This window comes from Rhodamnia argentea, chromosome 4 (genome assembly GCF_020921035.1).
Source record: "Rhodamnia argentea isolate NSW1041297 chromosome 4, ASM2092103v1, whole genome shotgun sequence".
Taxonomy (NCBI): Eukaryota; Viridiplantae; Streptophyta; class Magnoliopsida; order Myrtales; family Myrtaceae; genus Rhodamnia; species Rhodamnia argentea.
Genome location: NC_063153.1, coordinates 24,049,849 through 24,073,891, shown reverse-complemented (window position 1 = coordinate 24,073,891; position 24,043 = coordinate 24,049,849). Strand labels below are relative to the sequence as shown.

Genomic DNA, 24,043 nt, shown 5'->3' with positions numbered 1-24,043 from the left:
GCCCTCACCTCTTTTGCCTACATCTTTTTCTTTTTAATTTTAAATCTAATTTAAATAACATTTGGATTTTTTTTGGTCGAAACATAATATTTAGATTAATAAATAGTATTTATGCCAAAATAACGTCATTAGGCAGTGTGATTCATGTTTTAACCACGTCAATATCACATAAGAAAGAGAAAATAATAATAAAAAAAGTCATGTAGTGTTTTTTGCTAGTCAAATTGGACGGAATTAATATAAAGACTTGATTGCACTAATTTGATAAGCATTATGATTTAAAGATATCAAGACTCTAATTGTACTTTCGTGATAAAATTAAGGACTTCCATTGCATTTATCCCTTTATTTCTTTAATCTAATTTTGTTTGCATTTTTTTAAAATTTTGCTAAAAAAGAAATTGACCGTGCTGATTGGTGAGCGCCACTTCATTGCTGCTTCTCTTTAAAAAAACTAACAAAATCAAACATTTCTAACATTTCCCAATAACTCCATCCAATTAAATCAACCAACCTAACAAATTTTATGACTTGCTTGTACTTTTCAAAAGTTTCAAAATTCAATTGAACTTTAGTAACAAATTTTAGAACTTCTAGTGCATTTATCCATCAATTCAACTGAACGATCAAATATAACATTATCTTCATTATTGTGCCTCTTATCAAATATAACATTATCTTCATTATTCTGCCTCTACACATAACTTTGTGCATTCACATATTGCAGTACCTAATAAAATCAAAGTCGACACTCTGAATATCGAAATTTGAAAGTACAAGTATTTCGAAAGCTGACGAGGATTTCACAAAACAGCTACAAGCATTGGAACCAGCCCAGAGCTGGAAATCCTAAAAAACAAACTGTCCAAAGAAAACAAAAAATCATCTCATTCATTTTCTTTTAGACCGTGAGCTCTTGTAACAGGCAGATCATATACCCAAACATACATCTGCTTGCGTTTCTCAAACCATAAGCAGCATTCGCATGAACACCGGCCTCGACTCAATAAACAACCACGTCCCGTCAATGATAAGTTCCCTCCTTGTTTCTTCTCTATCTTCAATCAAGTTAACGGAAAATACCTTCTTAATCGTTAGGTGAGAGGCTGTGTTCAGCCCCTGCCTAATTGTTCCTACCGCACTTTGGACTTCTCTTCAGCAGGGTGACTAGAGCTACGGGAATCATCCTTAAAGCATGCTTCTGGCAGCCTGAAACTCAGGCAGTACATTGCCTGCAAAACCTACAATGCTTAACACTCGGTATGAAGGCCCATGAGGGCATACTTTAACACCTAGACATAATTGAAACACTCGGAGCGCTCCCAGAGAGCAGTACCTTATTCGGAGCCACATCCCTAACCCTGTGGAATATTGGCTCGCTAATAGAGGCATCGAGGGCACATTCCGCCACCTGTCGGAATCCGAAGTGTGTTCACAAGACGATGAATGATAAAAACATCCAAGGAAAGTGCATCTATGCAGTCTAGAATACTCTCATGTGAAACATTTCATGTAGATAACAAACAAAAAGTTAAAAAAAAGGACAAATGGTACCGATTGCAGGCTTATCTCATTATAGACAAATGACAAGTAAAAAGATCCCAAAATTGAACCTAATTGCAGGCTTATCTCATTATAGACAAATGACAAGTAAAAAGATCCCAAAATTGAACCTAACATTCTGACCCCAAAATAAAGTTGAACACGTCTACGAACCTTGAACAATCATAACTCCAGTCATCTCACTGAGGTATTGGGTGACACCGTCACGGGGCGGTACATTTAAGATTACATTCCCCATGGCAGAACTTCAAATGCCGACAGAGGAACTAAAAGTTTGAGCAAATTGAATAATAAGGTGCTCCAACCGTCTTTTGGCCTTGTGATTGCCTAAACATGTGGTCTGTCGGGTCCTGCTTACCTTCAATTACTTGTGCCTTTCTTAATTCAACTTCCTAATTAATCCTAAAATATAGCAGAACCTCTTTCTAGTAGCAAGGATGTGGAAGTGTGGTATAACATTTCTCAATTTTCAGTTCTTAATTAATCCCAGACAATAGAGATAATGAGGCACAACATGAAGTACATTTGGTAATTGCCGCCCAAACAAAGTCGAATCAACTTGAAGATTGCACAAGTATCGTTTTTAGACTGGCAAAAGACAATAACATAACATGTGGACATGAATTTACATTCCTGTAGAACAGTACTTACAGCCAAAATGGATTCTTTGGTTTCACTGGCCTTGATGAAACAATAGCAGTGAATCCAAGGAGAGGGTCCCTTCCAATATTTCCTGTGTATAAGCCCCCCAAATACATCTGAGGCAAAAAGGAATTGGAGATAAAATTGCCGTTCTGGATTTTCTAAGCAGCTTAAATAGATATTAGTACTTTACGATATTGAAAATCGATGCACAGAGTGTACAAGAGAAAAAACAGAGAGACCTTGGACAAGAAGTGCATCAGCCTAAGTAAACATATACTACCAAACGTCTTGGATTTCTTTACAACAATTGCTTGACAAAAGTGGTTACCAAAAGTGCATTGCTGCATTTAATAACAATACAGGGAGTCAGGTTACAGAGGTTTAAAGTGTCATCACAATCAGCCAATAAGGTAGCAACTCAATGCATCCTTCAACTAAGCAATGTGAAGATATATTAAAATATTTGAGAACACTATTGAAATAAAAAAAAATTCTTCCACAAAGAATGCGATGCTGAAGAAGACATGTTAAGCCAACGTATGTCAGCAGAATTTCATGCTGTGCCAAATCACATGAGAGAGAGAGAGAGAGAGAGAGAGAGAGAGAGAGAGAGAGAGAGGGAGAGAGAGAGGGAGAGAGAGAGGGAGAGACCCAAAAATGTGAGAGCAGATGCAGGAAGGTTCATAACCACATGATCAACATGCTCCCATGTCTTAGAATAGGACAACTCAGTGGCCCTGATTCGCTTATTGCCATTTCCTTTCCTTTTAGAAGATACAAGTACACTGCAATCTTCGGCATTGGCACCTGCCACAAAAATTTGCAGGGAAAATGAACTATCTTGAATCTTGAGTAAACAATGCAAGAAAAGCAAAATGCACCACCATGCACAGAATCTTAAACAAGCTAATACATACATGAAAAAGCAGATAATCTATTAAACGGCAAAAATTTATGAGACAATGGTGCTTGTGTTACCTTCTTTAGAGATATCTAATGGTCTTTTGGCTGCAGGAACAGCTGCGACTGCATCAGCACATAAACCTTTCAAACCATCACCAATGCTTGCATTATCATTGCGTACTACATCCATTTTGATTGCATGTCATACAAACCCATCAAATTGCAAAAAGCCAGCAATCAAATTCCACCAAAACCATACCTGGGGTCGTATCTGACTCTGCTTCTTGCTTTGACGGTTCACTATTGATCTCACACTCTTCAGTAAGAACATCAGATTCCAAACTAGTTTTGGATTCAGGCAAAGACATCATTTGAGAAATGAATTTCCTCGCATCCAAGTTGAATGTATGAACAAGGTCGTCAACTTTGTTCAACTGCCCATTGATCTTCAAATACTTAACACTATCTGGGTTTAGGTCATTTGCATACACCATGCACCCCTTTTGAGCAGCTGGAATTGCAAAAGGGCCAATGCCAGCAAACATGTCACATATGGTTTCCCCTGGTTGGAAATTAGATACGAGTCTTATGTGTTCATGCTCCAGTCTTGAATTCCAATACACCAGACTGTAATCAAGCTTGAATGTCGCTCCATACTGCTTCACCTCTGTCACCATATCACTTTTTCCAGCCAAGACTTCAAATTTCGGCACACGAAACTCGTTTGTGATTGTTCCAACTTTATTAACAACTGTCTGGATTCGCGGATAATTTTTCTGCTCGTGTAAGAAAGTCACGTCTACAGATTATTGAAGCCGCATACTTTATGGCATATGTCTCTGCATGCTCAGGGCCTCAGACAGCACACACTTGAGCACTTAAAACATCCTAATAATACGACAGTGATGCACTAAATGATACTTGGAACACATTCAAAAGAGAGCACAACACACTGCAGATTGTGAACCACCAGCCTAAATCTTGTGGCTTGGTGTTGCATGTGTTGAGGATGCTGAGTTCAGAATGAAGAGAAAAGAGTACAGGAGAAAATACATGCAGGAAAACTTGACTAGTGTGCTATGGACAGTGGCACAGTCAAAATAACCGACCAAAGAAACACAACATTCAAAATAACCTACCAAAGAAACAGAACAGTCATAAAGTACAAGAGTTAGTAATACGTACGTCAAAGATGACTTTAGCAATAACATCCTTGTAGGGAAGCAGTTCGTCATGTATATTCAAGTGTGCAATATGACCTGCACAAGTAAGAAGACGCCGTTACTTCCAAAAGATCACCTAGTTTTGAAATAAAAATGCCCATGAAGAAGCTAATCCACAAATAAATCATAGAGAGTTTGTACATAACTATCGTTTCAAAAGATGTAGGTACCTCAACCCCAGGTGGGAGAATCTGCTTCAATAGATGATCTGCAGTCAAGGTCAACCATAACTTTTCTATTATTAATAAGTAATTGCAGCTCAAAGCAAACCAGAATGTCATCTACAAGGCATGTCCCGGGAAAATAATCAAAACAGCCAAGTGTGTGCAAGGCCTGGCATCCCTGTGCAGCGTTTCTAATGCTACAATATGTTATCATTGACTCCCCCCACCCCTCCCCTCCTCCCCAACCTGAAAGATCCAGTGCCGCATAAAACTGATTAGAAACCTCGCCGCATTAAGAACTCATCATCTTCAGAAGCCTAATGTGGACTTTCTGAATAAATTGCGGCACAAATCCTTTGCAAGTAAAACGGAGCCAACAATTTCAAGACTGTAGTGACTTCTCGGTCTAAAGGAACATATGAGTTATGGAATGTGCAACATATGTATAATGAACCTGGATCTGACCTGCACCCCAGTAGGAATAACCAAGTGTCAATGAATAAGGGACAACTTCAATCTCACATAGTTTCTTCATTTCATCAAGAACTTGTTCTGGAATATCTGACAAATCTGTCCCACCGAAAAAAGAAAAGGAAAATCAAAACGCAAGCATTACCCCACCCAATGGCAATATAAAAACATATCATTTTGACAGCATAAATCAATATCGTTGTTTGAACTACTGGTTGCAACAACAAATAGCTTCTGTCCTAAGACTCTAGACAGTTCCGCACAAACAAGCATGTATCCCAAATGTTCTGGCGCTTTCATAATGCACTTTACAGGGACTGCAATATCCGGTCGCACAGAAACATCACGCTCCCCTTTTTGAAGTCCACAAACAGCAAGCCAAAACACAGAAACACCAGTTACAACTAGAAAATCCTAATGACATCCACAAAGACGGAACCTTTAAACGCAGACGAGACATCTGTTTCTCACCAGAACGCTTGACCTTCTCAGACAATATCATCAGACGATTCCTTTCGCACGTCGAATCTTCCGTAATTGGTTTTATCCGAGCCTTGTCCAGCAAGTAACTGCCAATGTCCCAAAGAAGAACAAACAAAAAAAGGCGTCGAAAACCGATCCGTGCACAGAATTAAAGCAAAACCACTCCAACCTCTCAAAGCACGCACTGCTAAAACGGAAAAAGAAAAAAAAAACTCAAATTATGATCTGGGATTTACCCGTTCAATGCCCGAGTGGCGACCTTGCAGAGCTCGCGAGGGATGCGAAGCGCCCACAGCTTCAAGCAGACATCGAACTGGCTCTCGTCAAACATGTTTGCCCGCAAAACCCAGCGATTCGCGAGAGCTTCCGAATTGGGTCCTGATCTTCAATGAACCCCAACGGAGGAACAGTAGTTCGTGGCCGCGACCTTGGTGAAGGGTCGAACAGACGGAATCAGGAAAAGAAGCACGAGGGACGAGGGAGAGCGACGTACGGGCCCACCGAATCCCAAAACAATGCAGAGAAGCGAGGAGCACAAGCACTGCCGGACATGAACGGGAAAGTGGGACTTTCGCTAGGGTTTTACGCAGGTTTTAAGTGGGAAGAGAACATAGATCATTCAGGGGTCATCTTGTTCCCTGAGCTCCGCTGAACAGTTGCTGCAAGACGGAAACGAACCGGAACAGTCGGATCTGTCAGACCGGACCGCGGTCCGGTTCTCGGGGACGCCAATTCGGTTCTGGATTGTACAAAATTTGGAGTAGGTATTTTTCAATCCGATTTTGGGTTCCGCATTAGCATCCTTTGCTCTAAGGGCTTACAAAGTAACTATTCTGATTCTCTGATTCTATTTTTTAGAGTAAAAAAATATGAGAATCTTATTTAGTAACATAAATGAATCTGGTTATGAGCAAAAATAAGAACAAAAACAAATTTTGGTTACGAAAAAAAATACTCACTTTTGAGAATCATAAAAGAGAATGAAGTCTCATATTTCTCTCTTTTCAGTTCTCTCAATTTTTGCTCGACCTAAAATAGAATGAGATCTCATTTTCAAAAAAAATATGTAAGATAATAAAATATTATATAAAAAATCGAAAAATTTTGGAAAAATTCGAAAAAATAAGAAAAATTTCAGAAAATCCTTAAAAATAGAAGAAACTTAGATTAGGCTAGTTTCGCCTCATTTTCATAATTTTGGGCCTAGATTCCCTAGATTTCATGGATTTTGTTCTTTTTCTTGAAAAATCATAAAAACATTTACAATTAAACTCGAACCACATTTCTCTAATCCATTAGGGCTTCATTAGGATTTTACGATGTGCTTTATCAATTTCATGATTCCTTGATTGCATACTTAATTTCATTGGTTGTGATCTGCCTAAGTTTATGTACTTTAGACTTAGTCTAGTTTTAAAAGAACAAGTTGGCGGAGCAACGCTAGTTGGGGCAAGAACCAACGGCCGAGGTGGACGATAATAAATTTTCGAAAACGAGAAATTATTTCTTGTATTATAAAAAAGTCTTTTTGGTTGACCGAAGATATTTTCTTTGATCGATTTATTATTTCGTGCATGAAATACTAAAAAAAATTCCGAATTGTTATTTTGATTGAAATAAATGAAGTCTTAATTATGTTCGATTGTTACCATTTTGGAGAAAAAGCAATTAATACTTTATTTGATAGACAAAGGAATTGCAACATTTTTGGCTAGGCAACGATTGGCCAAGTTATGAAAATTTTTGGGACTTCTTCTAATTTTCATTTCTTTAATAATCTCAAAATCTTAACAATAACATAACGCAAGAGAATTTGTTCATTTTATGAACTAAGTGTGAACCAATTGAATCTAACGACCAACAAATCATTGGGATAAGTGTCAAAAAAATCATAAATCTATTGTATTTATGTCAATTTAATCCTAAGCTTTTGAACTAGAGCCAATTCAGTCCTCCCAGCTAACTTTGGCCGGATATCACCGACGTGGACGCTAGAATGCCTAAGTGGCACGACCGGTGCTAACATGGACAAATTCAACAATTTTCAATTTTTTTTCTTTCTTTCTTTTTTTGACTTTTTTACAAGTTTCCTCTAGTAGTCGGCTAGGGTCGGTCTTGTCGGAGGAAACTTAAAAAAAAAAAATTGTGAAGTGTTATTAAAAAAAATATTCACATAAGCGCCGATCGTGTCATGTAGGAGTGAACAAAGAAACCGAGAACCACTTGGAATCTGTGGTTCCTAAGGAAACCGGTGGGTATTGATCCGATTCCTGGTTCTAAGTTTATAACCGCCCACCCGGACCGGTAATGTAAAAAGTATATATATCACTTGATTTATAATTTAAAAAAATGAGAAATCTTAAATTCCTAATTTGAAACTTGCTCATCTTGTCTCAAACTCATGCTCTCTCGTCTCTCGCCTCTCATCTTAGACTCTCAATGTATCATTCTCAATTCGGTCTCTCCGTGCACATCTCTCGACTTACGACCTCAACTTTCCACTCCCATTTACTCACAACTAAGCCTCCGACCGGTCATCGCCTCTCTATCTCGCTCTCGGTCGCCTCCATTTGCTTAGTGGGACCGGTTACATGGATCGGTCTGATTTCCGGTGGATCCATGGGACTAACAGGTGGTTTTCGATTTCGATTTTTCGGACCTGGTCCTTAGTGGGCAATTCTCAATTCTAAGATGGGAACCGCGCACACGGACCATGCTCACCCGCAGTGCCACATAGGTTATCGGGCGTTGACGTCTTAGCAATATCATGCCAAAATTAGTCGGAATGATTGAATTACTCTAGGTCAAAAAGTTTATGTCTAAATTGACACAAATGCAATAGATTTTATGACTTTTTTAATATTTTGTCTGAAATCATTCATTTCCATTTTCTTTTCTTTTGTACTATCTTGAAAAGACACCGGGTTTTTGGAATTAGATATTTCAAGGAGTTGCATTAACTCAATATTCGTATGTTGCAAACTGAAATTTCTTTTTACTTATCGAGAAATTGACATGGGGTGTCCAAGTTTGGGTTATTTTTTTGGGTCAAAAGGTAGGAAAAAACTCATTAGTATACTCAATTTTAGATGGCGTTTCAATCAAGTACAGAGGTACTGTGGCCAGGTCAGGTGAAGTCATAAAGCCAAATTTAGAAATCGAGATCGCAAAGTTGTACCCCAATTATTGATGGTGCTTCCAATCTTCGTAGGGAAAATAATAATTCACATCAAGACGGACCTGTCTTCACATTGTGGTGTCCAAAAAGAAGCATGCCAACTTTTCCTCCAGCCCTAAACCGTTCGTCTGAGTCAACTGGTTAATCACCTTTAATCCCCGAGAGCACATTTGCTAGCGCATCCCTAGTTGATCTACGACCAGACCTTCGGAACTTGAATCACAAAAGGCCAGAGTTCGGAATACCCACATGTTCTTATTTTTGGAGACATCATGGTCTCTGATGTTTCGGGGAGCACGATTGACTATATGCATCTGTTCCGCCGAGAAGCTCAAGAGCATCCAAAGGCCGGAGACGATGGCGGCTTCTGAAATACTCTTCGTCATCGCTCATGCACATTGGATCAAAACTGCACCAACTATGAGAAGGACAAGGCACAATGACTAATGGCATATACAAACCAGCTGATGGCGTGTCTGAAATTATTACATTGCCAGGATCCCCGAAACTGTTAAATTGCTGCTCGAGTGAAACCGGTGTTAATCCTCCTCCGCAGAGCAGGATTACAAGCCATGAGCATCAACCAAATATAGAAGGTGAGACATCAATATGTACTTATATGTGAGCTTCATACTTTTAACTCGACTTCTGGGGCCAGTGGTTCAAAGAGCGCTTCCAGTTCACTTTGTTCGACTTCCTCCACCGCCGCTGGTTGCCATTTTGGATTCTGCATAAGCATTCGCAGGATTTCGAACACGTTTGCATAAAATTACACGCCAACAGAAATTTTGTGAATCACGCTAGGACCAATAAATCGTCAAGAAGATATCATTACACAGCTCTAGGAATATCTGATATATAAAAAGCACATGGCTCAATTAACAAAGAAAACAAATATGTAAACAATTTCCGTGAATATGAAACCAAGCACATGAACTTTCAAACTATATGATCGTATTCGTTGGCATTCAATCGAGAATGGACATGTGAAAAGCCAATGAAGATGCTATGCCGATATGCAAGACCATGTTATATTGCAATAGTTTGAATGCAACTGCACGTTACTTGCCAACACAATCAAAAGATACTAGGGGCCCGCATGGTAACCATTCTCATTTTCCGATTCCGATTAAGGGAACAAAAAATGATGAGAATCGCATTTGGTAACGCAAATAAATTTGATTTTGATTATGTTCCCTTCCCAAAATCAGTTTTAGAAAATCAGAATCAGTTTTAGAACAAAATCCAGAACAAAAAAAAAGTTGGTTACGAAAAAAAGAATCACTTTTGAAAATCACAAAATAAAATGAAGTCTCACATCTCTCACTTTTCCCATTTAGTCCTCTCGTCACTTTTTCCTCAACCTAATAAAAATAAAATAAAATAAAAAAATTCAAAAAAATTCAAAAAAATGGAAATTTTTTAAAAAATCACAAAAAATTTAGAAAATTCCTAAAAACAGAATAAGCTTATATTATGCTATTTTGACCTCATTTTCATAAATTTGGACCTAAATTTCCTAGATTTCATAGATTTTACTCTTTTGCAAAAAATGTCACAAAAGATGATGGCATTCAATATGCGGATGATAACATATATAATTATAGCCGTGCGTCACAAAATGTAAACATCTGCACGTTGAGCTGAAGCTAAACACCCACTTGGATTTACGACAGAAGCTGTAAAATGATAGTGAAGGACTTGTACTTCGTATTAAGGAAGATAAATTTTTTTTTTTTGTCAATGGATAATTTGATTATTCGGCTGCTATGTTTGTATGTATTTTGGACAACGCAACATTTAAAGAAAAAATGAGTTCTTAATATAGGAACTGTCCCATGCTTCAATCAAACTTCAAATGTAATGTATTAAAATTTGTGTTTCATTTATGACATGCTAAAAAAATAATGTACTGTAAGGAAAATGTTCTCCAAATCATTCATTTTCCACGAAAGAAACCGAGACTAGATGTAGAATAATTTAAAGATGCTAGTGTTGATTAATGAGAGGGTTTAAACAGTAATTGGAACCTGATCTTTATCCACCAGTACTGCACGGACACCTTCAGCAAAATCATTTCGCAGAGAAGACCTTACTGCTAGCCGATATTCAGTTCTCATCACACCACTCAGCTAAGCATGACAAAGGAATAATGTTAGTATAAAATATGAAAGAAGAGATACCAATTGCACACTTGACAATTGACTCCTCTGCTAGAAAAAGAGAGAGAGAGAGAGAGAGAGAGAGAGATTCCAGCATTCAATTTAGAACTTACTCTGGACAATTCAGCATCATTGTTTCTCAGGGCTGATGTAACTCTTGAGAAATGTTTCCGTGTCAAGCAAAGAGAGAAAGGAGCACCTTTCCCAAGACCTTGAAGAGCATCAGTAGCCCACTCAACCACTGCCAGGATAGAGAGAATTCAATGAGACAATACACAGACTAAGCAAGCAGCAAAATTCAGCATTACTATGATAGTATTGGAAACAAATTTCTTTCATCCAATCATCAGCAGAACCTTAATTACCTTTGGCATCAGAGCTCTGCAGATGCTTTCTCAGCTCTGCAGTTATCTCCACAACTGATTTATTTGCACCAAAGCATGCGACGATATGAGGTAAGAGCAATTTTAACTGGGCCTCTGATTCAGATTCACCACTGAATCTTGCCAAAAGTGCCCCAATGTCCTTGAAGGGATCTTCCGAGCTGCAGCACAGATGAATATAAGTTTCTTCTTATTAAGGCATCATGCTAACATATTTAAGAAAAACACTGGCACTATCTCAATCTTAGCTTCTAAAAGAAAATCTTTCAATTTGAACATTGCGATGTGTGACGCAATAACCATCCTAATTGCACACTTATACTACATATATCAGTGACTCTAACGAAACTTCTACTCAAGGAAATTGTGGAAAACAGTGCCAGATATGAGATAAAACACACAAACAACAAATGCATGCGCCTAGTATTGTTTTAGGGCCATACAATGTAGTAGCCAAAAGAGCCTCTTTTAAGGAACCCAAGTTGCTAGATGGCACATAATGTGTTCCAAGACCCACATATAGTGCATCAGAGGGCGTCGAGATCCTTTTTCCTGTCAATCCAAGATAGGCACCTGAAAAAGGAGGACAGTTTAAACCTCTTCAGAAATAGAAGGAAAATAATTAAGAACAGGTGACAGCTTTGACCAATTGAACGACACTACCAAAAAATTGCCCATTTAATTTAATTACATGAAGCTGTATTTTGAGAGCACAAAATCTGTTACTGTACTGTAGTACACTTTTCCATATATCAAGAAGCCGCCTATGAAGTTGCTTTAAGAGACACATAAAGGAACATATCACCTTCCAGACTCCAGGAGGCAAGTCAAATATGGATTTACAAATCACCCAAATGTATCTTAAATGACACGAACAGTACCTATCTGACAAGAACTACGCGTGAGAGAAAGAGCTTCATTTTTTACAGGGTTAATACCACGAAAAACCCAAACTGGTACACCCGTGACAAATTTATCTCAAACTATTTTTTTGACCATCAAAAACCCCAAATTGGTACACCATTGACAAATTTACCCCAATGAAAAATCTACCTTATGTTAGTTTTCGTTAAATTTTATCGTCAAATTGCTAAGTTGGAGACACATGACAATTGCCGGGTATACACATTTGGAATTTTTACCCTCTATTTATCACAGACGTATCAATTTGAGATTTTCCGTGGTATTAATTCAATTTAATGGAAACTAACGGAGGGTAAATTTATCGCATGTGTACCAATTTGGAGTTTTGTGGTAAAAAAAATTAATCTGGGGGTACATTTGTCACAAATGTCTCGGTTTGGGGTTTTTGGCGGTCAAAAAAATAGTTTGGGGTAAATTTGTCACTTGTGTACCGGTTTGGGGTTTTTTGTGGTAAAAAAAATAGTTTTGGATAAATTTGTCACCGATGTACCAGTTTTAGATTTTTCATGGTATTAACCTTTTTTGAAAAATGTTTCCACAGTAGAATTAGACAAAAATGAAACTTCATTTGTAACTTAACCAAACGTATGTGCTCACTTCCTTCAAAAAACACATTACATGTACACATGGCGTCAAGGGGGAAAAATTATCAGAATTACTACAATAATAAAATACGATCGAGAGGTTTCCGAAATCAGAAATAGCTCTAATTATAAACATCAGAAGGCAAAAGCAAAGGTCGTTGATCTAATTCCATTTTAGGAAAGAGTGTCAATGTACTTTGGAGACAACATTCTTCAGTAATGTAAAGAAAAACCATTAATGAATCTGTTTGAACTTCAACGTGTCTTTCGACCAAAAAACAAAAAACTTCAACGTGTCTACACAGTCCATAAAGAGTTTGTTTGAAGTACTAGACGCAACAATCACTTCTATATATGCTCTTCGGTCTTACTAACCCATTCTGTAAATCAGATGCAATTCGGCTAGATAAGAGACACACATCTCGATTTGATAAATTACATACCCACAGATCCCTCTCCTGGACTCTGTGCTGCTACATATGCAAACCCAACATCAGGAAAAAGACCAATTCCATTTTCTGGCATAGCAAGAAGTGTCCTCTGCAAGGGTGATGATGAAGAGGAATACAATGGAACAAAAATAATATGTTAATCTAAAGCACATTGAAAGCGACTGAAAGCCAATCGTTCGTACCTCTGTAATTACACGGAACCGACCATGACCAGACAGGCCGATACCAAAACCCATTGTAATGCCGTCCATCAATGATACATACGGCTTTTTGTACTCTGATATTTTGCATATCAAAGAATACTCGGCAGAAAATACCTATCCAAACATGCAGCAGATAGGGGCATATCAACTTCAACTATAACTTCGACAAAAAAAAAAAACTTCAACTATAACAGTTGAGAAAAGGCATAACTTCCATACAGATGGCCAAGATTTAAGCTTCATGGAGGGATGTTCATCGATTCACCGCAAAGAAATAAATTTATCTATAGGAGCAGAATCAAATTTATTCAAAAATCTCATATGCAACTATAATGACAAAGGAAGTTCACAGCTCATCCTGACATTCCTGATAAAGGTAAACACGACCAGAAGGAGGCCTAACTAATTTATCATGGGAAGAACAAATTTAGGGATTCATCATCAGCATCGTCACAATACTAGGGATTCATCATTGACATCATCAAGCAGCATCCCTCTAAGCAGTGAATTAGTCATGTTTCCTACTTAAGAAGCCTTAGGCTCCACATGATAGTGATTCGTGACCAAACTAGAGGATGGTGAAACAAGTAGGTGACATTGTTTAGGAAGTTATGGAGAGGCTATTTTATTGGTCTTTTTTACTTTTTTATCATAAACTAACCAGGTTTGTCATATTCTTGAATCGAGAGCAAGCGCTGGTGATAGGACACAAATCGGGGATAAATGTTCCGTTTGTTTTTATACTAAAAGTAGAGCTATGGTCGTTAGGAATCAATGTTGGAGAATGCCGGGTTAAAACTCCTCCCTCATAGTTACCACCCCACGGGTCCTTCAAATATGATATAAGAGTTTGACTTCTAGTCTCTTCTCCAATTTCCATTACGCATAAACAAAATCCAACACACCTCCACAGATATATCTACATTGTCAACAGATACCAGCTGAACTGTGCGGACATATCACCCCTAGGATGTCGGCAGCCAGGTGCTCCATAAGAAGTCATGGAGCAGAAATGATATAAGAGTTTGACTTCTAGTCTCTTCTCCATTTTCCATTATGCATAAACACAATCAAACACACCTCCACAGATATATCTACATGGTCAACAGATACCAGCTGCACTGTGCGGACATATCACGCCCAGGATGTCGGCAGTCAGGTGCTCCATAAGAAGTTATGGAGTAAATATGATATGAGAGTTTGACTTCTAGTCTCCTCTCCAGTTTCCATTATGCATAAACACAATCCAACACAGTTCCACGGATACATCTACATTGTCAACAGATACCAGCTGAACTGTGCGGACATATCACGCCCAGGATGTCAGAAGTCAGGTGCTCAATTACACAACATGCAGAAGCAAGGACTTGTCTATCCATGCAGAAGTTCTAAAGTAGTCAATTTGGTGAAAGGCAACCCATACCGGAATAGCACGAGACAAATTATGTTAAAAGCGTGCACAAGGCACCCAATCAACACAGATAGAACTCAGAAAAATACCCTGAACAAGGAACTCAAGCAAATAGTATAAAATGAGCACCTTCGGCACAAGAGGTGTATTCTTATCCTTTTGAATCTCGGCAACAACACTCTTAATATCCATTCCTGCATCAAGAAAATATGGCATTCAATCGACCTTTACACCAGCGCCAGAAATATATATTACATTCCCCAAGGAAGAAAACTCTAGGTCTCCTCCCATATTACCTGCCGAGAAGGCACGAGCCGAACTGCCTTCGACGAGAACGCATTTCACCTTGGGGTCCGATTCCCACTCATCAAGGAAGCTCTTAAACTTCACGTCCATGTCTGCGCCAGGGATCAAATTAGACACGCAAACTAACCATCACACAAGTAGCTTCATCTCCTCGCATAGACAACGGCACAAAAACTTGAAGCTCCGCACAGCAAGCAAGCACATCAAACTCTACAAACACTAATTCCAAATTAATTCACTCTCCTAATCCTACAGCGATCGCAATCTAGAGTGAACTCAGCTTAAAGATCGAGCAAACTGACCTAAGTTCATGGCGTTGAGGGCTTTAGGGCGGTCGAGAGTGATGAGGGCGACGCCGTTGGGGTGAACGGAGCACTTGACGACCTCTTCGCCGGCGGAAGCCATGATCGTGAAGCTGCGACGAGGAACTACGACCTTCCGCAGATCGAACCTGAAGGAATTACCGAGACTGCGGATGTGATTAACCGGATAGTTACTGAGTAATCGAGAAGCTCCGATTAAGCTTATCATGCTGCTTTGATCGAACGGGATGGTGATTTTACATCGTCGTCGTCGTCTTCCCCGTCCAGTGGAAGCACAGAACGTCGTCGCAAGGGAAGAGGGGGAGAGAGGGAGAAATTTTGTGGTTTGACAAAATTACCCTTGAGGTGTTGTCTTGACTTCTCTGAAACTATGTGAAACTACGGAGCGGGATCAGGGGCAATGAAGAGAAATCGAATTGCTCCGTCCATAAAAAACAAGAAATTGATTTTAATTTGCCTAAAACTGATTTGTACAGCTAGATATAGCAAACATTTAAAAAAAAGACCCCAAATATCCTAATTTTCTCAAATAAAAATTTAAAGTGAATTTTTTTTCAAATAAGAACCTGAAATACTATCATTATCTCAAAAAATGGCCTAAAGTGGCTATGGTTATTTCAAATAAGAGCTTGACCTAATTTTCGGACCGATCAAAGGCATTTTTGTCAAAATATAAATTTAATCTAATTTTTTGTTAAATTAAATTAAAAAATAAAGGTACAAAAAAAAAATTAAAAAGGAAAAAATCAAGCAAACCTCCCACCAAGAGCCGTAACCCCATTGCCGATAGGGCGGTGGGGATGTCTATCGAGGTTGCCGGCGACCCCGACAACCATAGCCGCCTCCCCATCGGAGGAGGGAGGTCGGTCCTCCCGCTTGTGTTTCTTTATTTTTCAACTTTTTGTTTTTTCTTTCAAAATCTCTTAAAAAACAGAAAAATGAAAAAATAAAATAAAATAATAAACAACCAAAATGCTCCTAATTAAAGTGACTCAAGCCCTCTTTTGAGACTAATATAGTCACTTTGAGCTCTTATTTGAAATAAACACTTCAGGTCATTCTTTGACACAATGAGGGCATTTCGGGTCCTTATTTAAAATAAGATTCACTTCATGCCTTTATTTGAAATTTTCCTAAAAATAATTAACCAATACAAAATAATTTCATTATTCTAAACATTTTCATCAATAAAAATATTTTAGTTCATTCATTTTCCACGAAATGTTCTTTAAATCATTTATTTTCCACGAAAAGAGTTAGTTTGCGGTTATTTTACCGAATGTTTCATGATAAAAAAATTCGTAGAAATTATTTAAAAAAATAATGAGTTTTCACTCGTTTTGTGGTTTAAGAAAAATGATTTGCTTCATGGCAGAAGAGGAAGTGATTTTCCCCCAATTCAAACTTATTGTTTTCAGTTTGTAAGTCGATTTTTTTCGTCATTCAAACACCGAAATTCAAACAATAATTTTTTGAAACCAGTTTTCCCTTCAACCAAACAAACCCTAAAATATTACCATAGATAATAATATTCTGAATTTTTTTAGTTCTTTAGTAGTTAGAATATGCTTACGTTCAATACATAATTAGGAAATATGAGTAGTTTTTTTTTTTTACTGTGAAAACATTGTGCCTCCCTTTTTTTATATTTAGTCGTTGTTGTACTTAATTTACAAGTGAAAGCAGCTAGACATGTCACATAACAAACGTTGTTTAATGAAACTAATATCGAATAAACAGTTCTTATTAGATGTAACCAAACATCAATTATAATTAAGAAACGTTTAAATAAACGAGTTGACTCATTTTACAATCTATAAACTGATTTTGCATCACTGTCCTAGATGTAATTATATCATAAGCTGATTTTGCATTAATGACGATATATATTTTACGTTTGACCAAAAGAAACAACTTTGGATTTCTTTTATATTTTATGTTTACTATATGCTTTGGATAAGAAAGACTAGTGCATGCTTCTTTTTATGATTTATTTCCTAGTTAGAACTAGAAGTACTAGATGGGCCTATGCCAACACATCATTGGAGCCCACAATTTAGAAAACAATTCATTGGGCCTGCCAAGGCCCACTAGCCCATTTAAGGATGTGGCTGTCAATTTTGTTGAAATAGAAAGTTTCAAACACCCGTTCTCCATCAAGAGTTTTGCCAAAATGAAAATTTTCCCTAGGGATATGCCGTGAAGCGTGGACCGATCGGCCACCGCCGCTCTCGCTGCCGTTGCCAACCCTTGTCACCATCGTGGTTGTAGCTTGTAAGGACCTTTCGTACCCGTAACATCTAGAGATTTTCGTACATAGGCGCTTGAGTACTATATCTTCCTTGCATAATTCTTGTTCATAGTGAAGCCAAAGTTTCCATCACATGTATATGATGAAGTATTGTCTTTTTGGCCAGTGGCATGACCTCGTTTCCCAGTCGCAAATACTCTCTTTCAATCATAGGTTTTGCACTACGTTTTTTAGCAAGGATTAGGATGGAAGAGAAAGGGTTTCAAAAATTTAAACATGTTAGAATGGTGAATGGAGGGAAACAGATGGAGCGAAAGTATTGAGAAGAATTAGAAGAGATTAAGAGAGATTGGCCCGATCAATTCTAAGTACATTTTAAACCCATTGGAAAATTTTGAAGGTGTAAGATTTTGTAAGATCATTACTAATTGGTCTAAAAATTTAATTGGGACCACTCTCCCTCACACTTAATTGGGTCTTTTTGCCTAGTACTAAGCATGGAAATATTTAATTGGAAGGCAATAGGGTCTAAAAAGATTTGAACTCAAGAACCTCCAGCTCTTATATCATGTTAGATTTTGTAGGACCACTAACAACCGTTTTAAAAAATTAAACTGTTAAATGAAAGCGCAATTTACTATTTAATTATTAAACCGGGATTTTATTTGTTAATAAAAGATTTATTCTTCTTAATGCGTTTTTTCCCTTTTATTCCTGACTTCCCAAGAACCTTAGACTCAGTCCCTTCAAATGCTCTCTCCTCTTTTACCTCATAATTTATCTCTTATTTTCTTTACTAGTTTCTCCATTCAAACTGAGTGTTAGCTACTAAATTCGAGTCATTCTAATAACTTGTCAACCACGGTCAACTTAGTCTTAAAATTCAAGTCATTCTAATAACTTGTCAACTATAGTCAATTTAGTCTTAAACCTCTTAACAATTTTTAATATAATCCATCTTACCAATTTTGGTTGAGTTCTGGTAGTCTTACATGGCACATTCGATGTTAACATTAACGACTTTTCTTATTTATGTTTTTCAAATTTTCTTGGTCGTTAAATTTGCGAGAGGACATCGCTGACCTTGCCCAACCGTGACACACTCGCATATGGCTGGTGACCCTTGTCGAGACTTGGGGACCTCGTGGGCTTGGAATTAGATGAAGGAAAATAAAAGAAAAAGGAAAGAAAAAAATTTAATTCAGAATTACTTTTAAAAATTTATAAAATCGTCCACATCATCATCGATCGTCCTCTGGCTGTGTGTTTGACCATACAATAAGTGGTTCATCCCATCTTCTAATGATTGGCTATAGTTAGCCTAATCACGAACTTATATATTATCCTAGATCAATTATAAGACGTGTGTTTGCACATACTTCAATGTTGATTGCATATGAATGAGCATTGGTCATGCACAACTTTATGTGATTATTTGATAATGGGATTTTCTCGGTGGGGCGTGTATAATTGAAAAACCAACTGGACAAGATTCGGTGGACTTGTATTGATCCAATCCGATGAGGTGGAGAGTGACTGTTGAGGCCAAAGAGAGAGAGCTTGTTGGACAAGGAACTATTACAGACAAACATTTACAATGTTAATTGATGGCATGACTGACATAAGCTTAATATGACCAAAAGTGCAGCCGATATGTCGGTTTGAGCGTTCTGCTTGCTATAGCGCAAAAATGGGCATTTGTGATGTTTAAGAGATAGATTGTGTGAATTAGTCTAAATATATAGTCACTTCGTATCATGTTACTGATACACATCATTTATTTACATGTCATGATTCATAGTGCGTGTACATGTTATCACATGACTAATTGTTAGTTAAGGTCATGGATTATTTCAAGATAAGTAAATTATTAGATCGATCATTAGACTTGATCATGAGCTTGCCCCGCCTAGGCTGAGCCACAAGGTCCTAAAGAATCTTTGGGCAATGACTAATAGTTATAGGGCGAGCCTAGCTGGGCCCAAGATAGGCCAGCGCCACACCAAAATGTGCTATACAATTGTTTTTTGTTAATGGATGAGCCTAGGCTTAAATTTTAGTTAGGTCAGGGGATTCATTGATAGCCTCTATTGATCTTATTGCCTTGTCTGGAGGTTTATTGGGATCGGAAAAAATCTAAGTAGCATCAATATCGACACGTGATACGCAACACGATACGACACGACACACTAACACATCATTTATATAAAAAAATAAAAAATTCCGACACATTATATTTTAAATATATATTTTTACACATACATGATCACTTGTCATTTTTATGGTTATTTCGATCAAATTAATTTGATTTGAATTCATAAATAAATAAATGCCTAGAATGAAATTACACTAAAAACATTAATCCACCATTGGTTAATATCATTCATTGCTTCGAATTGACAAATTCAATTGCATTCTATTCCAATAATCGATAAAACTTGGAGAGATAAAAAAAAACAAACAATCAACATTCCATTGTTAAATTTAACATTTAACAATAAATTGAAAATAAAACATTGAAATTTTTCAATATTAACCCCTTGCCTGTCGAAATGGCGTGTTGAAATTTTTTAAAATAGTGTCCGTGCTTTCTAGGAAGAGATGATAAATTCCTACGAACATCATGGCAGCATTATGGAAGCATAGTGACTTTTGTTATTATTGATACTCTACCCTAAAATATTTTATGCATAACATTTGCTTTTTTTCTTGCCATTATTAAGTATGTTAAAAAATTTGGTCGTGACAACACATTCTCTCTCCACGTCGCCATATACACAAGAATCGAAGCAATTTAGACTTTGTTCATTTTGCAAAAAAAAAAAAAAAATAAAATTATTTCTTTACAACGATCGCTTGTATTGGTAAAAATAATTAATCAATGAGAAATATTTTTATTATCAATAATAGTTTATATCTCAATATTTTCTTTGACGATGGATTTGTTTTCGTGAACGACCCAAGCAATGCTTTTAAGTAATTTGTTTTTTTCAAAATATTCATTCTTTGTAAAACAAAAGGCCTTAACTTTTTTTGGTGAAGTTTTAGTTTTAGTTTTTTTTTGGTGGTCGGGGTGAGGTTTTAGTTTGAGAGAGTACAAAATGGGAAAGACTCTTCGAAACAAAGGGTGCAAAACAGAATTAGCGTGGAACACGAGGAGTTGATTGGTGAAAATTTTCCGAGATTTTCCCGAGTTTTTTTTTTTTGGTCAAAGAGATTTTCCCGAGTTTGACCGGCGTGTAAAGCAGACTTTGTCGCTTCTGTTAGTCCCGTCTAAATAACTTTTCATTCGGACAAGACGACGAAGACTTTTAAGGTGGAATCGGGTCTCGCTACCTTTTTGCAACCCTAATCAGATGAAAAATCCAGTCAAACATCTCAAGCCCAAACGATTTTTAATGCAAACCCTAATCAGAAATCAAAATCCAACCATAGTACCTCATCTAATGAGACAAGCCACATGCAAAGCAGGGAAAAAAAAAAAGGTCGAAAGGTAAGAGGGTTGTTCTAGTCCAGTCTAGGGCATAACCATATGATTAAACATCTAAGATCTTAATCACCCTCTAATCGCACTCGAACCCCAAGACTCCACTCAACATGTCGAGGAGCTGCCGATGCGCGGTGAGTTGAGGGCAATGGCCGTCCGCCTTGATCGTCTCGACCGTCGATTCCCCCCGAATCGCCTCGTGCATGTACCGGGCGACCGAACTCGGCACGAAGGCATCATTCGTGGTCTGGATTATGGTGCACGGGGTCGTCACTCTCCCGAGGGCCTCCCCGTAGTCGCCCGGGAAGATCATTTTGGCCAAGGAAAGCGCGACTTCGGGCCTCATCCTTCCCAAGCACTTCGCGAATGCCTCGACCGAGGGGGGATCGCACGGACCCACCACCAGAGAAGCAAAGTTGGGTGCCCAACTGTGGTAGTCGGACTCGACGCTGGATAGGATCTGATCGATCCGTGCGGCCTCGAACCCGCCCTCGTAGCCGTCTGTGTTTAAATACCTACGGAGGTAATGAGAGTAAGACACCGCAAGAAAATGCTCTTCATAATCCAATTTGTTTAGGATAATTACAAATTGAAGAGGACAAAAAAAACATTATTAAAGTAAATAAAACAGATAAACAAGACGGAAAATCGAGAATCATCGAAGGATTATTTTGTGTCCCGCTCATCTCGCTCGTGATGGATCCTCAACATTTAAGTACACCAAACAACAGCTTTTTGAATTTAATACTTGCGACAAGGAAAATCAAGTACGAAAAGCCTTTATGGCAGAGGGCTGTCCACTTCCGTCTAGTTAAAAAGTCGGTGCACGCCATTCAGAGATCAATATTAAATGTTTAGGGTGTGTTTGAGAAATCAAAAAATAAAAATAAAAAAATTCGACCATATCCCGTGAGCCGAACGGAACCGAACCAAAATGATATGAATTATCTACCACGAAATTAAATATCAGGACGACTCGCCAGCCTCACAATCAACAATAATATTTTGACTACACGTCGTTTAAGTATCAGATCAGAACAAAACTTTGAAGACCTCTTTATCCAAGTCTCGTGACATATCTAAGAAATACGATGAACGATTTTTCCCGGATGTTCTTAAAGACGCATGTAATGAATCAACAACTACTTAATTTTTTTTTTTCGGGTCGAAACAAGTACTCAATTTTTTTTTGTTGGAAAACAAGTGCTTAATTAACAAGCTCTTGTTTTTGTTCCTTCTAGCGGCGGTGAGGTGATGTTACACCGCCATATGTTATCTAAGAGCAAAGATCGGATGTTATTTGAAACAAATCCAAGTGATGGAATCGGTATCCAAACGAGCCCGATCGAACCGCACACGCACCGTATTTAACACTCCCATATTAGTCGGGAGGGCGGCAAAATTTTTACAATCTAGCAATAAGCACAGAACACTTGAGGATGGAGAAATACCATTGATTTATCTAGCAATATCCATCCTATAGTCCTAACCAAGATTATCTTTCGCTTAATTCCTGCTTTTTAGCGGGTAAACCATTGCTAGAACTTTGTCATGGTGAAGAGAGAGTACTTTGGAACCATTAAGCTTCCTCCTCCACATGCTTATTATACACAAATTTAGGAAATCAAACTTCCACTCCTAAGAATTAACAAGTAAAGGGGACAAAAGTAGAGAGTCATTTCAGAGTTTAGTCAGCTTCTTCTAGCATTCAACATGGATTCATTAATCAATAGAGAACCAAAACAATATCTTTAATGGGCGGGGAAAGTCTTTTCTTACATCAATTTTCTTTTTCAGCACATATTAGAGATGCCGTTTTGATCATTTAACATTAATAAAACACACCGAGCAAGAACAATTGCTAGCTCCTAACTTACCTAGGGGAAGAACCAACGAGTATGAGCCGCTTGAAGAGGTCGGGCCTCTTCACAGAGGCAATGCAACCGATCATGCCGGACATGGAGTGGCCGACGAAGACTGTGGACTCGAGGCCAACCTCGTCCAGGAGGGCGATCAGATCACCAGCGAAAGCATCGTAGGAGGAGTGCTTCGCAGGGTCGAACAGACCTTCTTGTTCCTTGACAGCTCCCGAGAAACCCCAGTCGAAGACGAGGACCCTGAAATACCGGGACAAGGGAGGGAGGATCTTGTTCCACACGGTCTGGTTTCCTCCGAAGCCGTGAGCGAGAACCACCGTCTCGGCGCCTGAGCCGGTGAGCTTCGCGTTCAGGGAGGTCGAGAGGCCCTTCTCTAGCGTCACCATTTTTCGCAGGAGGAAGATGAACAAGAAGAACAAGGACAAGAAACTAGAGAGAGGTGGGGACGAGTTATGCTGTGCAGGGGAAATGGCGTGGTTAGGGCACTATTTATAGGGGGAAAAAGGAGAAAAAAAATTGCAATAATTGAGTATGACTGGTTAATGTTCAAATCATAAAGTTTAGATTCGAGTACGTCGCTCCATGAGAAGAGCCTTACCCGATGAAACCGTGCGGTTCAGTATGGGAAAGGCTAAAATGGATAATATCTCAATGACTTAATTCAAGATGTCACATCCGATAAAAAAAAATTAAGAATGTCACAATATGGCATTAGAACGGTACCTAACGAATCGGGCGAAATTCGATAGGCCTATAACATCCCAGTCCAACGAGAGCAAAGAGTGGTCATTGTGATTAGAATGTCCGGATAAGGAGCGGCTTTTGGTAGGCTTATAGGATAGCAAATGGGACAAAAATGAACCGAACTGTGCACTAAATATGGGTAGAGCGATTCTTGAATATATTTGTGAAAACTAAAATTAATTCACAAAGACGCTTTTTTAGTAATAGCATTGTTAAGCGTGCTTAGATAGGAGAGTACTTCTAGGACGGGTGACATCCTGGGAATGTATCCACGTTTACGCCAAAGGACAAAACTGCGATGCTCGG

The 24,043-nt window shown here is 38.2% G+C and overlaps 3 protein-coding genes across 10 annotated transcripts; all 3 read right to left on the bottom strand.

Annotated features, from left to right (window-relative positions):
* Positions 1-705: 705 nt before the first annotated feature.
* LOC115754913 (tRNA (guanine(37)-N1)-methyltransferase 1) lies at positions 706-6,162 on the bottom strand. Of its 8 annotated transcripts, none has more exons than XM_048277872.1 (11): positions 5,689-6,157; positions 5,441-5,538; positions 4,964-5,068; positions 4,480-4,542; positions 4,297-4,370; positions 3,371-3,887; positions 3,187-3,291; positions 2,860-3,015; positions 2,215-2,321; positions 1,337-1,411; positions 706-1,241 (listed from the first exon to the last, which is right to left on the bottom strand). In XM_048277872.1, exons 1-11 carry the CDS (start codon positions 5,781-5,783, stop codon positions 1,134-1,136), a joined length of 1,503 nt encoding a protein of 500 aa, XP_048133829.1. In that variant the 5' UTR covers positions 5,784-6,157; the 3' UTR covers positions 706-1,133. The 8 variants fall into 8 exon arrangements, 7 of the variants coding, with proteins under 7 accessions (XP_048133829.1, XP_048133830.1, XP_048133831.1 ...); XM_048277873.1 differs by having other exon boundaries at positions 3,187-3,252; positions 5,689-6,156; XM_048277874.1 differs by having other exon boundaries at positions 3,187-3,234; positions 5,689-6,155.
* A 2,892-nt stretch (positions 6,163-9,054) lies between these two features.
* Positions 9,055-15,644, bottom strand: LOC115754915 (3-hydroxyisobutyryl-CoA hydrolase-like protein 3, mitochondrial). The gene is made up of 10 exons (XM_030694100.2): positions 15,358-15,644; positions 15,046-15,147; positions 14,879-14,943; positions 13,318-13,452; positions 13,127-13,223; positions 11,619-11,748; positions 11,158-11,336; positions 10,906-11,033; positions 10,661-10,762; positions 9,055-9,357 (listed from the first exon to the last, which is right to left on the bottom strand). Exons 1-10 carry the CDS (start codon positions 15,584-15,586, stop codon positions 9,259-9,261), a joined length of 1,266 nt encoding a protein of 421 aa, XP_030549960.1. The 5' UTR covers positions 15,587-15,644; the 3' UTR covers positions 9,055-9,258.
* A 5,546-nt stretch (positions 15,645-21,190) lies between these two features.
* Positions 21,191-23,431, bottom strand: LOC125314793 (strigolactone esterase D14-like). Its single transcript, XM_048277965.1, has 2 exons — positions 22,994-23,431; positions 21,191-21,631 (listed from the first exon to the last, which is right to left on the bottom strand). The coding sequence occupies exons 1-2, from the start codon at positions 23,377-23,379 to the stop codon at positions 21,193-21,195; spliced, it is 825 nt and encodes a 274-aa protein (XP_048133922.1). The 5' UTR covers positions 23,380-23,431; the 3' UTR covers positions 21,191-21,192.
* Between the last annotated feature and the right edge of the window lie 612 nt (positions 23,432-24,043).